The 12,452-nt window shown below is 39.8% G+C and overlaps 2 protein-coding genes across 3 annotated transcripts; one reads left to right on the forward strand and one right to left on the reverse strand.

The window, feature by feature from the left end:
• Positions 1–4,267: 4,267 nt before the first annotated feature.
• Positions 4,268–6,177, forward strand: LOC143577946 (protein neprosin-like). The gene is made up of 7 exons (XM_077061655.1): positions 4,268–4,509; positions 4,604–4,690; positions 4,864–5,028; positions 5,107–5,280; positions 5,414–5,467; positions 5,566–5,715; positions 5,806–6,177. Exons 1-7 carry the CDS (start codon positions 4,351–4,353, stop codon positions 6,175–6,177), a joined length of 1,161 nt encoding a protein of 386 aa, XP_076917770.1. The 5' UTR covers positions 4,268–4,350.
• Positions 6,178–6,599: 422 nt separating this feature from the next.
• Positions 6,600–12,177, reverse strand: LOC143577940 (uncharacterized). 2 transcript variants are annotated; one of them, XM_077061650.1, is made up of 10 exons: positions 12,070–12,177; positions 11,719–11,887; positions 10,188–10,288; positions 9,768–10,101; positions 8,495–9,061; positions 8,356–8,413; positions 8,208–8,269; positions 8,014–8,120; positions 7,236–7,323; positions 6,600–7,124 (listed from the first exon to the last, which is right to left on the reverse strand). In XM_077061650.1, exons 2-10 carry the CDS (start codon positions 11,845–11,847, stop codon positions 6,819–6,821), a joined length of 1,752 nt encoding a protein of 583 aa, XP_076917765.1. In that variant the 5' UTR covers positions 11,848–11,887; positions 12,070–12,177; the 3' UTR covers positions 6,600–6,818. The 2 variants fall into 2 exon arrangements, with proteins under 2 accessions (XP_076917765.1, XP_076917766.1); XM_077061651.1 differs by lacking the exon at positions 12,070–12,177 and having other exon boundaries at positions 11,719–12,042.
• Positions 12,178–12,452: the final 275 nt, after the last annotated feature.

Here is a 12,452-nt window from a genome sequence, read left to right on the forward strand (position 1 = left end):
CGATCAGGCGTGACCGAATCTCCTGAAAAGCTGCTTCCGCTTCTGGTGTCCAGCGGAAGTGCGTTTTCTTTAAGCAGTTCCTCAATGTTGACACGAAAGGAAACGACTTATCCGCATGGTTTGCCAAAAAGCGATTAAGTGCGACTAGTCGTCCATTCAGTGTCTGAGCCTGTTTGATGGTGGTAGGTGATTCCATTTTAACAATGGCTTCGACCTTTTCAGGGTTCGCTCTGAAGCCATCTTTAGTAACAATGACTCCCAAGAACTTCCCTTCTTCCATCCCAAATGAACACTTGCTCGGGTTGAGCTTCATGTTTATCTTTCTGAGCGTGTTGAAAGTTTCTTCAATGTCTTTCAACATCGCTTCTGGCTCGGGGCTTTTGATGACCAAATCATCCATATAGACTTCCAAGTTTCTCCCGATTTGGGCATGAAACTCTTTGTCCATTAGTCGTTGGTACGTGGACCCTGCATTCTTAAGTCCGAATGGCATCATTTTATAACAAAATGTACCATCGGGCGTCCGAAATGCGGTTTTGTCCTGGTCATCTACGGCCATGTGGATTTGATGTACCCCTTATACGCATCCAAGAAGCATTTAAGGCGAAATGGTGCCAACGAATCCACCTTAAGATCAATTTCTGGTAACGGATAACAATCTTTGGGGCATGCTTTGTTCAAATCTTTGAAATCTATGCACATGCGCCATTGTTTGTCATTCTTCGGTACCATTACGGGATTTGCAACCCATGTTTGATATCTACTAACGCGTACGATGCCTGCGTCAAGGAGTTCCTTGACTTGGGTTCTACACGCGTTAGTTTGTTCAGGCCCCATTACTCTGCGCTTTTGTACGACTGGCGTAACAGCCGGATCACACTTGAGCTTATGCTCCGCCGTACTTCGGGGTACACCAGTCATGTCAGCTGGTGCCCACGCAAAGATGTCAGCGTTTTTTTGCAGTAAGCGTTTGAGTAGGGTGCGGGTGGGATCAACGATTGTTGGTCCAATGGTAACGGCCTGGTCGGGGTATTTGCCATTGAAGGCCCATTTTTCCGGTTCGGTGATGGTTGGTTTAGCCATTTTCGGTTTGGGTTTAGATGAGACAGATGCGATGCATACCTGGGGAATGCCAGTGATCATCGCTACACCCTCATCTGTTGGCCATCCCATCATGCCGTGGACTGAAGATACCACGGCGTTGAATCTTGCCATCCCGTCTCTTCCGAATAGGATGTCGTACGTGTGGTGTGGCTTTTTCATCACGACAAAATCCACGTCTTCTGTGCGTGAATGATTCCCATCGGTAAGAGTAACAGGGAAAGATAGGATACCCAGGGGGGTTTCTGTACTGCCGTCAAACCCTTCCATTGAAGCGTAGACCGTTTCCAAGCGTTCTTTGTCTTCATCATCCAGCTTATCAAAGAACTGCCTGTACATCACTGTCGACGAAGCGCCGTTGTCAGCAAGAGTGCGGGAAGTGATGTAATGCCCCAACTGGCTTCTGATGACGATGGGGCCTTCTTTGCTGGGGCCTCCTGGCACTCGCGGGAAGCGCACCTCAGCTTCCTTCCACGCGCATGGTTCTGTCACTCGTCTTTTTCTTCCTCTGACCTTGCCATGAACCATGTTGATGCTGATGTCGACGGGCTTTCGTCCGTTACCTCTGTACCGGTTGTCATTCCTTCCTCCCTTATTGATTGATGCCACGAGATGTGTAAGTCTTCCATCCTTGACAAATGTCTCAACAATATCCTTCAAGGATGTGCACTCTTCAGTACCATGACCCTTTGTCCCGTGGAAATCACAGGATCTGCTTTGATCCGCATTAGGTTTCTGCCGGATCAATGGGGCTTTTGGCCATGGCAATTTTTCCGTGGCAAATATCTCCGTGACGCTCTTGGTGAGTGGCGTCCACCGGTGTTTTCGGTTTGAAGGGTGTGTGTTGTCCCTTCCGCCAACAAGAGGGCGAGAGCTGGATGAGGTGTCAAAGTTTACCCTTGACTGCCAAATACCTAGCCGCCTCTTTTTGTTCTGCCGGGCGGTCCTAACGTTGTTCTCTCTTGTCCTCTGCGTGTAGAGGTGTGTACTCTGGGGAAGATCCCTTCCCAGTTGCTTTTCCGTCTCGGCAAAGCGCTTTGCCGCCGTCATGATGGCATCCCATGTTGATGGCATGCCATCCTTACCCGTCAATGTGCGGATAAGTTCTGGGTATTCGGCGCCTTGGATGAAAGCGGCGCGAACCAGATCCTCACTTATGTTGCCGAGACTTAGCTTTTTGGAGTTGAAGCGGGTGATGAAGTCTAGTAAAGATTCATCCTCCTCTCTCACGCAGTTGAGGATCGTCCACTGCTCTTCAGTGTACTTCCTCTGTTGGCTGAAGTGCTGGCTGAACTTGTTCTGAAAGTCCGCCCAGTCATATATGTGGTGGATCGGTAAACGATCGAACCATGCCCTGGCCGCTCCGACCAGAGTCATCTGGAACATGTAGCACCACGTGGGTTCCGTCCAGTTGCTGACGGTAGCCCCCGCAATGAACCTGTTCAAATGGTCGTCTGGGTCGGATAGACCATCATAAGTGCCAATGTTGGACATCTGTTTGGCACTTCTCGGGGCGATTGCTTCCGCAATGTCCCTTGCGAATTTTGACTTTCCTGCATTTGTAGCAGTTGGTCTAAAGGTTTTAGAGAAGTCACGCGGGTTTCTCTCCGCAGTTGGTTTAAAAGCTTCCCCAAAATTCCTTTTTTGTTGGACGTCCGTCTCCTTACGCTTCCCTTTCGCCTTATGGCGAGGGTTTGCGTCGGTATCGGACTCCCTCTCGTCGTCTGAGTACTCGCACTCACTGCTCATATTGAGGTGTTGGCGAGTACTGCCGAATTCGTCAGCCTGTTGGGCTGAACGCAAGCGTTCATCCAATTCGGCTTGGAATTCTCTTTGACGTGCCTCGGCCCACGCCTTCAATTGATCTAGTGTTTGGCGAGGGGCCCTTCGTTTTTCCAACTGGGTGTCAGTGAACCCCAGTGGAATATTTACTGCACTTGCCCCGGCTTGGGTAGTCGGGGTAGTGTTCGTAAGATTTGTGTAACCGCCGGTGTTCCCCCCAGTTGCTGGGGTTGTGGTTACCGGGGTTTCTTGGTCGGTTACTGGCCTTTGGACCGGAGTAACGTTAACCATTTCTTCAGAAATTTTGAAAAAACTAAAATAGTTCTAGCTTTTATGCACGGATGGCGCCAATGAAGAAACACTAAGTGAACCCTGGACAGATTATAGATAATCTGGGGGTTAAGTAATGTTTCGCACGGATGAGATCTAGCTGAGAAGGTTGTTCTTCAGGAGACCTGCAAAACAGACACCGTAAGCTCGTCACTGAGAAGGGGGGGTTCCTCCTTGTGACCACCCTCCGGCGTGAGAATCAGACTAGGTTGCTCTGAATATAAGAGTATATTAAGAGATTGCTAGATAAGATTGAGATATCAGATGCCCTTACCATTCCAAGATGTTGGAGTATTTATAGCCGAAGGTAGGTTTCCTAGAAGGTACAGCCGGCTGAATAGTATTCCTGTTCTACCAACAGTGGACTATGCACAGGCCATACTGGTTGGTGGATAGATTACGGCCAACAGTAACAAAGTCGGCTGCACTATTCCACCAACTGTAGATTATGCACGTCCCACCTACTATGGATTATACGCAGGCCATGCTGGTTGGTGAATAGGTTACGGCCAACAGTAACACTATTCTACCAACTGTAGGCTGCGCATGCCCCTCAGTAAGAGTTGGTGAGTAGGCAGCGGCTAATAGTGACAAACAGTACTAGAGGGTGCTCCTCCTCGTACTGTTGTCGGTGAGCTGTCACCCTGTGATTGGCTCATGGGCTGTTCTGGTCAGATTGTCTGTCCTATCCATACCTTGGTAGGTATAGTACAAAAGATCTTTCAGAATCATACGGACTGGCTCATTTTGGCGGGATTGTTCCCGCCTTGCTCATTCCTTCATGTGACTACTGAAGTAGCTATTGTCTTGTGCGTGTAGCCCTGCTGTCTGCGGGTAGCCTTCCCTGATGGCTTGTATCCGCAACTGCGGGAACAGGCGGGGTACTTCACCATTGGGAGGCTTTCCCTGCGTGTACAGCTTGCGTACTGCGCGTAAGGTTCTCTGAGCATGGTGGGTCCTGCGGGAGCAGATGGCCTTTGCGCAGACGTCCCTGTTCAAGGTGAGTCTTGCGGGACCAACTGGGCTCTACTGGGACCTACCTCTTCACCATCCTATATAAATAGAATATGAATGAACCTTTTAGTTATACCATCAACCACACACTTCCATAGCAACGTACCACCATAGACACACACAATGTATCTACGTACTTTCGGTTTCGTGGTGGTCTTGTACCTCTTCGCGGTAGTGTCTGTCTGTTACGCTGGCAAAAGTAGTTTTCCCGGTGCAGCGGAGAAAGTTGAAATTATGAAGTATTTGAAACGTGTTAATAAACCCGCGGTTAAATCTATTAAGGTATATAATTATTCTTCTTCATAATTTACTTTCCTAGTTTCATTATATTTTTTTGTTGCATGTTAGCTGACATGATTTATAAATTCTTTGACAGAGTCCGGATGGTGATATTATAGTCTGTGTCAATATTTATGATCAACCGGCTTTAGATCATCCGTCTCTCAAAAACCATACCATTAAGGTTTGTTTCCTTTTTACCTAGCTACGAGTTTATACATATTCTATATAACAAGCAAAGCAAAAACAAACCAATAATAATAATAATAAATTGTGTTTATAGATGAAGCCAGATTTTCATCCAAATTGGATCAACAATGACAAAGACTAAAATAACATCCATGATGAATGGTTCAGAAGCCAGAGCAGTACCAATTGCACAATTGTGGCATACAAAAGGTAAATGCCCAAAAGATGGCGGATATACTGAGAGCGGGTTCCCTCAGAAATTACCAGCGCAAGAGGACCGGTTTTCTTACTGCTCACCCAGATGAGGTTGGCCCTGATGGCTTCACTCATGAGGTAATTTAGCCACATTTTGTATATACTTCACAATTTTTTTTCATAATTTTCCGGTATTGAATTGGTATTTTTTTTTAGTATGCAACATTACATGCACCAGCTACAGCTACTACCGGGCCGATGCGTGGAACAAAAGTAACAATGAATGTTTGGAACCCAAGGGTTGAAGGTGGTTCAGAATTTAGTTTGAGTCAGCTATGGGTAGTAGCGGATTCTCAATCGAATTTGAATACCATTGAAGCTGGTTGGCACGTAAGTTCTTTCTTTATTTATATATATCTACCTAGTAGGGGTACGTGTGTAAGAAAACCGAACTGTGCACACCACTACTACTACGAGTATTACAAAATAAAATTACTTAATTCTTGTAACCTGTTTATAACAGGTCAATCCACCTCTTTACCAGGACTCCAGGACCAGTTTATTCATCTTCTCGACTGTAAGTTTATATAAATTTGTAGTGGTTCAAGTATAAGGTTAAATTTATATAAATTTGATGTTGTATATAACATTTTCATGAAATTATATATTTGACAGACTGATGGATATCACGACGTAAATTGTTACAATCTTGCATGCAGCAAGGGGTTTGTTCAAACGGACCACAAAACGGCAATTGGCGGTAGCATAAGTCCAGTTTCACAAATGGATGGTACTCAATATGATATGACCATATCTGCTGCTGTGGTATGTATATATTGTCCAAAATCCTATTTTCAAATAAAGTTTCATTTGTATAATTAACTATTAATATTCAAAATGCAATGTTCATCATAGGCACCTGATGGGAACTGGTGGTTGCAACATAATGGTGACTTTATAGGATACTGGCCACACTCATGGTTTACATCATTAAACGAAGGTGCATCCGAGGTAAGTTGGGGCGGGGAGACGGTCAACGAACGCTTAAATCAGCATCATTCAACTACTGAAATGGGTAGCGGGTGTTTTCCAATAAATCAGCTAGGGGAAGCAAGTTATTTCAAAAATATTCAAGTACGTGATGCATACGACAAGGTTGTGGCTCCTCAATATATCCAAACCTCAACTACGAACCCCGCTTGCTATGATATCATTACCAACTTCGATAAGAAGTCGGGGAGATACTTTTACTTTGGTGGTCCTGCTTATAATGCCAACTGCCCCTGAATTCGGACAACTGGTTTATTAGCATTTCTTTATCTGTACTGTTTTAGTTGTTTTCTTTTTATGTTCTTAGATATTAAGTTTGTTTGAATTTTTGCTTGTCATATTATTTACTTTGTCTATTTATCAATTTATGCCATATTTTACTTTGTCTACTGTATATTCTATATTAAGTTTGGTGGCATACATGATTATACAATGAGAGAACATTGTGATCATACATTAAAAGTATGGCAACTAAGCCAGAACATAAACAATATCAGCTAACAACCATCATTAGCCAAAGTTTGGTTCTGAAAGCTTAACTAGTAACCTTCTTTATTTAACAAACCATTGAGTCCATTGACAAAAAGATTATATACATAAACAAAACACGAATCAAGTAACAAGATACTACATAATGAATATTTGGTTCAATAGTTCTTTCTTCATATTTCCAACTTTTTGTTACCATGGCTTTTGAAAGGAGTTGAAGCACAAATATGGGCTAGCTAGCATGAATCTATCTTATTACATCAACTCATCTTATATTTATATAAACCATAAAAACCAATTGGACCCAAAAAGAATATCACCCTAAGATCTCATCACTAACCCTTCTCTTCAAATACAAAATTAGTTATTACCCGCAAACGATTGAACCTTCAAGCAGCATTTTTTGACTTGGCGGCCTCAGTTCTGACATAAGTGAGACTACGGGCGGTGGTCGGAGACGGGATGGCAGTAGGAATCGAAATGCTATCTGATGACGGATTTTGAGCATCACGTTTCCACTGGAAGCTTCTAACACCGCCTTTAAACGGGAGGCGAGACCTGTATACACTCGGGATCCCGCCTCTCGGGAATGAACCTCTACCAAATCTAGATGCCGCATATGGTGAACCCCGGGCCCCACGGGCCCACGCATTGACCGGTGCCACAAGTTGTTGATCCGAGTTTTTCTTTACTACCTGTAATACAAAGAAAAAAATCCCAACTTATTAACATATAGATATTAGTCACGTGCAATATGAAACCGTCACGTGTCACAAATCATAGTAATGTTGCATTTCATAATGTACCTTAAGAATACGGGACATAAACGATGTGCTATCTAAAGATAAAGCATTTTCGGCAGCCTCCTTTTTCATGAACTCCACATAAGCTGACCTGGCATAAAGAACCAGGTTTAAAACATAATAAAACAAACAACTAATCAAATGTAAATCACAGCTTATACATCGTTTTTGTATATACCCAATTGCAGGTTGGGTCCTTAATTTTTATTAATTACACCAGACAACCTTAAAGCAAGTGTTTTGTAACAAATTAGTCAGTTGCACGAATTGGCGTTAGAATTTTCAGTTAACACTATGTTAAACGACCATTGCGCCCTTACCTAATATGATATATATATTTATAAGTTATAACACACATAATAATACATTATATTAGCCTATCAGGTAAGGGCAATACGCCCTTACCAAATATTATATATTATATAAAGAATATAATGGTCATTTAACATGAATTTAACTGAAATTTGTAGCGCTAATTAGTGTAGCTGACTAATTCGTTACAGACCGCTTACTTGAAGGATGCCAAGTGTAGTTAACAAAAGTTAAGGACCCAACCTGTAATTGGCTATGTACATAGAGGATGAAATCTGTAATTTACTCAAAAATCAAACGTATATTGGATTTGTTACATATTAAGAAAAATGACTTCTTTAGATATCAATGAAAGAAATAACACTGGTTATCAGCTCAGGATGCCATATGGTAAGGTGCCCTGAATTTCTTTTTTGTCTTTACTTAAATTAATTTATTAAATCAAAATAAAGAAAAAATAATGACAAACCCTATTGGCTGCCCGGTTGCGGGTTCGGTTAATACAACCACTTTCAATATGTCCCCAAACTTGTTAAAGTGTAGAGTAAGACTATCCTTAGTAGCAGCAAAATGAACCTGTAAAAACGTATAATACATTATTAAATTAAAAACAAAAAAACTTCTAATATAATTGATAGCATTATATAAAAATATCGCCATTACATTGCTAACGAAAATGATGCGTGAATCCTCGTCTTCGGTAGATTTACCAGTAGGATTGACACCTGGAAGAAAAAATATATAAATATGCAGATAAATAACAATTGCACATTTACACCAAAAAATAATTCATTAAAAAAATTAAACTCACCAATTGAAGAAAGTGTCTTCTGGTCCACCTCTGATTGAACATGTGTAATAGGTACACCCTACACAAATGTGACGTATAATAATCTTATCCAAAGTTTGTTATAAAATTAAACAAAATAATAAGTTGAATACAATCTTACATTTCCGTTACTAACGGTCACAGGATTGCTGTTGTTGCCGGCATCAAGTTTCTGATTGTCCAACTCTGAAACACCCCTCGGTTTGTTTAAATTTGAATAAATATTTGCGACGTCAGAAACTGTAATATTCTCAACTCTATGTGGTTTATTAGAACTTAACCCCACATCATGTTCCATCATAGAAACATCTTCCACATATTGCCCAGAATAAGCTGGAACATCAGCTTCGTGTTTTCCATTATCTGTGACTCGGTTAATGGTGTCGGATGCGTCTGAAGTATGGCCGAGGCGGTCAAACACATTTCCTGAAGGTTTGACTTTTACGACATCGTGAGCAGCATCTGCTACAGCTTTAATGGCAACCGCCATAGCTTTAGAACGGATTTTTGGAGGGCGGTGTTCAAGTGATGAGTCGTGGGTAGGTGTAGAAACTGCAGACCGTAAACGTTTAAATGATGGCTCGGAAGTCAAACTGGATGACCGGGAAGTACCAACCGCGTCTCGGACGGCAAATTGTAGTAGCCTTCGTGTAGCGCCACCTGGAGTTGGTTTAGACACTGTTTCTCTCTGAAAGTAAACAAACTATCATGTGGTGAGATATATATTCATATGTTGACGTAAATTACATTTATACCCCTAGAAAACATATGAAATATCATATAAATCTAATGCAAATTTATAATATCTTATATGCTCTTAAAACTAGTAAACATATCAAATTTAGCCATTTGATGAAAATTATGCAAAAAAACGAACATTTTATCCTTATTTTTCTAAAACATTAAAATTTTGGTATTTACCTGTGTTTACCCACTAGGCATTAACAATACTTTTCTCAATATGAGATTTACTCATTTCACACAAGGGAAAAAGAAAAGCCATCATTAACCTTCTCATTTTCTTTTATAACTTTTTAATTTTTTTAAATTATAATTTTTAAAACTGCCACGTTTTTTCTCAAGCAAACTTAAACTTTTAGAAGGTTAAAACCGACACTGTAAAAAATATACAATGATCAGAAGGTTAAACAGACTTGTTTTCAATGAAATTGGTAAATCTCATATTTTGAGAAAATGTATTGTTGAAGAATATATATATAATTTGTAAGTTAGAAATAGGTAAAATTTAATTCTTAAGTTTTAAAAAAATAAAGGTAAATTGATCCTTTTCTGAATTATTTAAATGAAAAATGGGTATATACGGTATTTCACAAGTTTGTAGAGGTATATACGAAATTCTCCCTATAATATGAGGAAATAGAGGAAGTTCAAACCTTGACTTGTGAACTTTCATTGGGGTGATCAGTTTGACCGTTGCGGCCTCTTTTTCTTTGAATAGGTGGTTGGGATGAAGATGAACGGTTCAGATTATTATTATCATCATCTGAATGGATGTTGGCAATGACAGCACTGCGAAGTGGAGGTGGTCCAGCTGGTTCTGTTATAACCCCTTTCCGATCTTTGACTCTTCGGCTTTTGGATATAGTATCAGATTTTATAACCGCAGATTCAGACACTGGTTTCTGTTTGGGCACGTGTTCATCAGTAACACGAGATTCTTTTGATTGTGTGTATAGATTTAAGTTTGATTGCAAATGATCCCACAGCCTGCACAAAGAAGAACAATTAACATAATGGGTGTGCTGAGTAACGGGTCAAAATGAGTTTGACTAAAAAGAGTACAAATGTATTACCAAGACACAAAAGAGTCACTGTCATCACCCAAAAACACATTCAGCTCATTCCTTGCTTCTTCTTTGCGCCGACCGTTTTTAAGCAAGACGATCACATATTCCTACAAAAGCAAATTACTTGATTAAGTAAATCAATGGATCAGAAATGTGATTAATTTTCTAAATAAAAATGGTTCTAAATAGTTTTCCTGATCATCTATAATCATCTTTGTCAGCATGTTACAGGCTTACACCCGAGTCTATAATCAATAGACTGTTCAGAACAATCATAAGCCAGATGTAATTGTAAAATGCAGAAGGATACAAAAAATGAATTGTGAAACTTTCTAACCAATCTAGCCTTTTATCTGATAGACCCTGATTCAGCCAATGACTACTAGAGTACTAGTCGTAAGAAACAGGTCAACCGACGAACGAAACGGGCCCAATAAACACGAAGAAGGGTGAGTGGGTGACGGTGGGTCAGAAAATTCCCACGTCCAGCACCACCAGTAGTTTTAATTTTACTTTTATGTCTTGCAATTTTAATTTCTGTTTCTAATTAACTGTATTTTCGATTTGTAGGTTTTTTAATCAGTGTTATCTCCATTGCTAATCCAAGTTTGGCCACTTGAATGGTGCTCTTTGAAACCCTATTTGTGACTCGTGAGCTAGGTGCTATTTCTGTATCCTACTCATCTTAGGTTACCCAATCGATTCAATTAAGTGGTGATTATGTATCTCAATTGAACCGTTTGAATCAATTTCAAATTTCCATCCATTTTCCCTAACCTAATTGCTATCATTATCATTTCATAACAAATCATAAACCCTTTATAATCAAATTAAAAAATAAAAAAATACCCTTAAACAAACATAAATATATTATAGCAGGGGTACATATCGACTATCAACACTTGAAATAGGCGCACACTTATGCTAATTTCTAATCCAATCTTCATGACCAGTTTCAAGACACAAGCATGACTTCATATGTGTAGTGTAACACTTTTCAAAAATACTGTGCTTATGTTCTCAACAACTATGGCCAAAAAAACATAATATAAATGCTTCATGTGCTCAGTTTCTATACATATTTACTTGTTTTAGTATGCACAGAATACAAGAGCACCTTCCACCTTGTAAGACACAAAAGACTTATTATTTTCATGAAAACAACAGTTCCAACAACTATAGATCATAGCATCATGATAAACAGACATAAGATTTAGCAAGCTTAAAATGGTAAAAACTAAAAAGTCAGTGCAGACTACAGACTATCTTTACAAATAATTCCTAAATAAGGAAAGGCAAATAATGATGATAGCATAAGAGGTAATACAGGTTACAGAGTTAAGAGCAATGATGATAGCATAAGAGGTAATACAGATAAGATTCAGCAGGGTTAAAGTAGTAAAAACTAAAAAGTCAGTGCACGCTATATTTACATACAACTCCTAAATAAGTAAAAAGCAAGTACTAATGTTACAGAGTTACAATAGTCACATACAAACATATAAATAATATATATAAAACAACATTTTGGTCATACCACAAGAGTGTCATCAGTGTAATCCCCCATAAACTCCTTCAACTTGTCCTTGACCCGATCGCGCAACCGAGCCGCTCCATCTCCGGAAAAAATAATCTTAAAAGTCAAATCATCAGCAGCACTTCCCATCAAAATGATGCTAGCTAAATTTCCAATCCAATCCTATCAGCTAGTTAACATGAATTGAAAGTAATCAGAAGAATCAATAGACACATTCATTAACAGAAAATGAAGATAAAAAGCCCTAAGTTGTACAATTAAACACTATATGGCATAATAATTAAATTAATTGAAGAAGAAACCCTAGGTAGGTTATGGAATTAAATGACTGGCCGGAGAGATGATACGAACCTCCGATGAAGCAACGAATCAGGTGGTGTACTCGCCTTTCGACTGTGTGTTGATACTGGGCTTCGAGTTTGGATCTGGTAACGTTTGTTTGTACGGGCTGGCTGGATATGTTACCTTCATTTTATTGTTGAAGTTAATTTTTTTTTTTTTGTAAACAGATAATTGGAGGAGCTAAAACCAAAACTTCGGTTTTCAGAGTTTTTGAAACCGTTTTGTTTTGATTTTTTTGAGTTTTCTTTTCGGTTTTTGCTATTTGACCTTGAAAATTTTAAGCCGAAAGAAAAAGTTGGCAAAAAATAATTAATTTTGGTATAAATAAATTTTATTAATTGTAAAATAATAGACTAATATACATTCGACTTAAAATATTTGAGTTTCATGCT

This window comes from Bidens hawaiensis, unplaced genomic scaffold (assembly GCF_021521415.1).
Source record: "Bidens hawaiensis isolate Kalapana, Puna unplaced genomic scaffold, B.hawaiensis_p1.1 tig00028978_1, whole genome shotgun sequence".
Classification (NCBI taxonomy): domain Eukaryota; kingdom Viridiplantae; phylum Streptophyta; class Magnoliopsida; order Asterales; family Asteraceae; genus Bidens; species Bidens hawaiensis.

What these genes read in the sequence shown, in the direction of transcription:
- LOC143577940 (XM_077061650.1), bottom strand. Translation starts at nt 11,847, where the DNA reads ATGGGAAGTGCTGCTGATGATTTGACTTTTAAGATTATTTTTTCCGGA. An exon ending in GAAGACACTTTCTTCAATTG is followed by an intron (nt 8,270 to 8,355) that starts GTGAGTTTAATT and finishes TTTTTCTTCCAG; the next exon opens with GTGTCAATCCTACTGGTAAA. An exon ending in GCATCATTTTCGTTAGCAAT is followed by an intron (nt 8,121 to 8,207) that starts GTAATGGCGATA and finishes ACGTTTTTACAG; the next exon opens with GTTCATTTTGCTGCTACTAA.
- LOC143577946 (XM_077061655.1), top strand. Translation starts at nt 4,351, where the DNA reads ATGTATCTACGTACTTTCGGTTTCGTGGTGGTCTTGTACCTCTTCGCG. An exon ending in TCAAAAACCATACCATTAAG is followed by an intron (nt 4,691 to 4,863) that starts GTTTGTTTCCTT and finishes TGAATGGTTCAG; the next exon opens with AAGCCAGAGCAGTACCAATT. An exon ending in CCATTGAAGCTGGTTGGCAC is followed by an intron (nt 5,281 to 5,413) that starts GTAAGTTCTTTC and finishes TGTTTATAACAG; the next exon opens with GTCAATCCACCTCTTTACCA.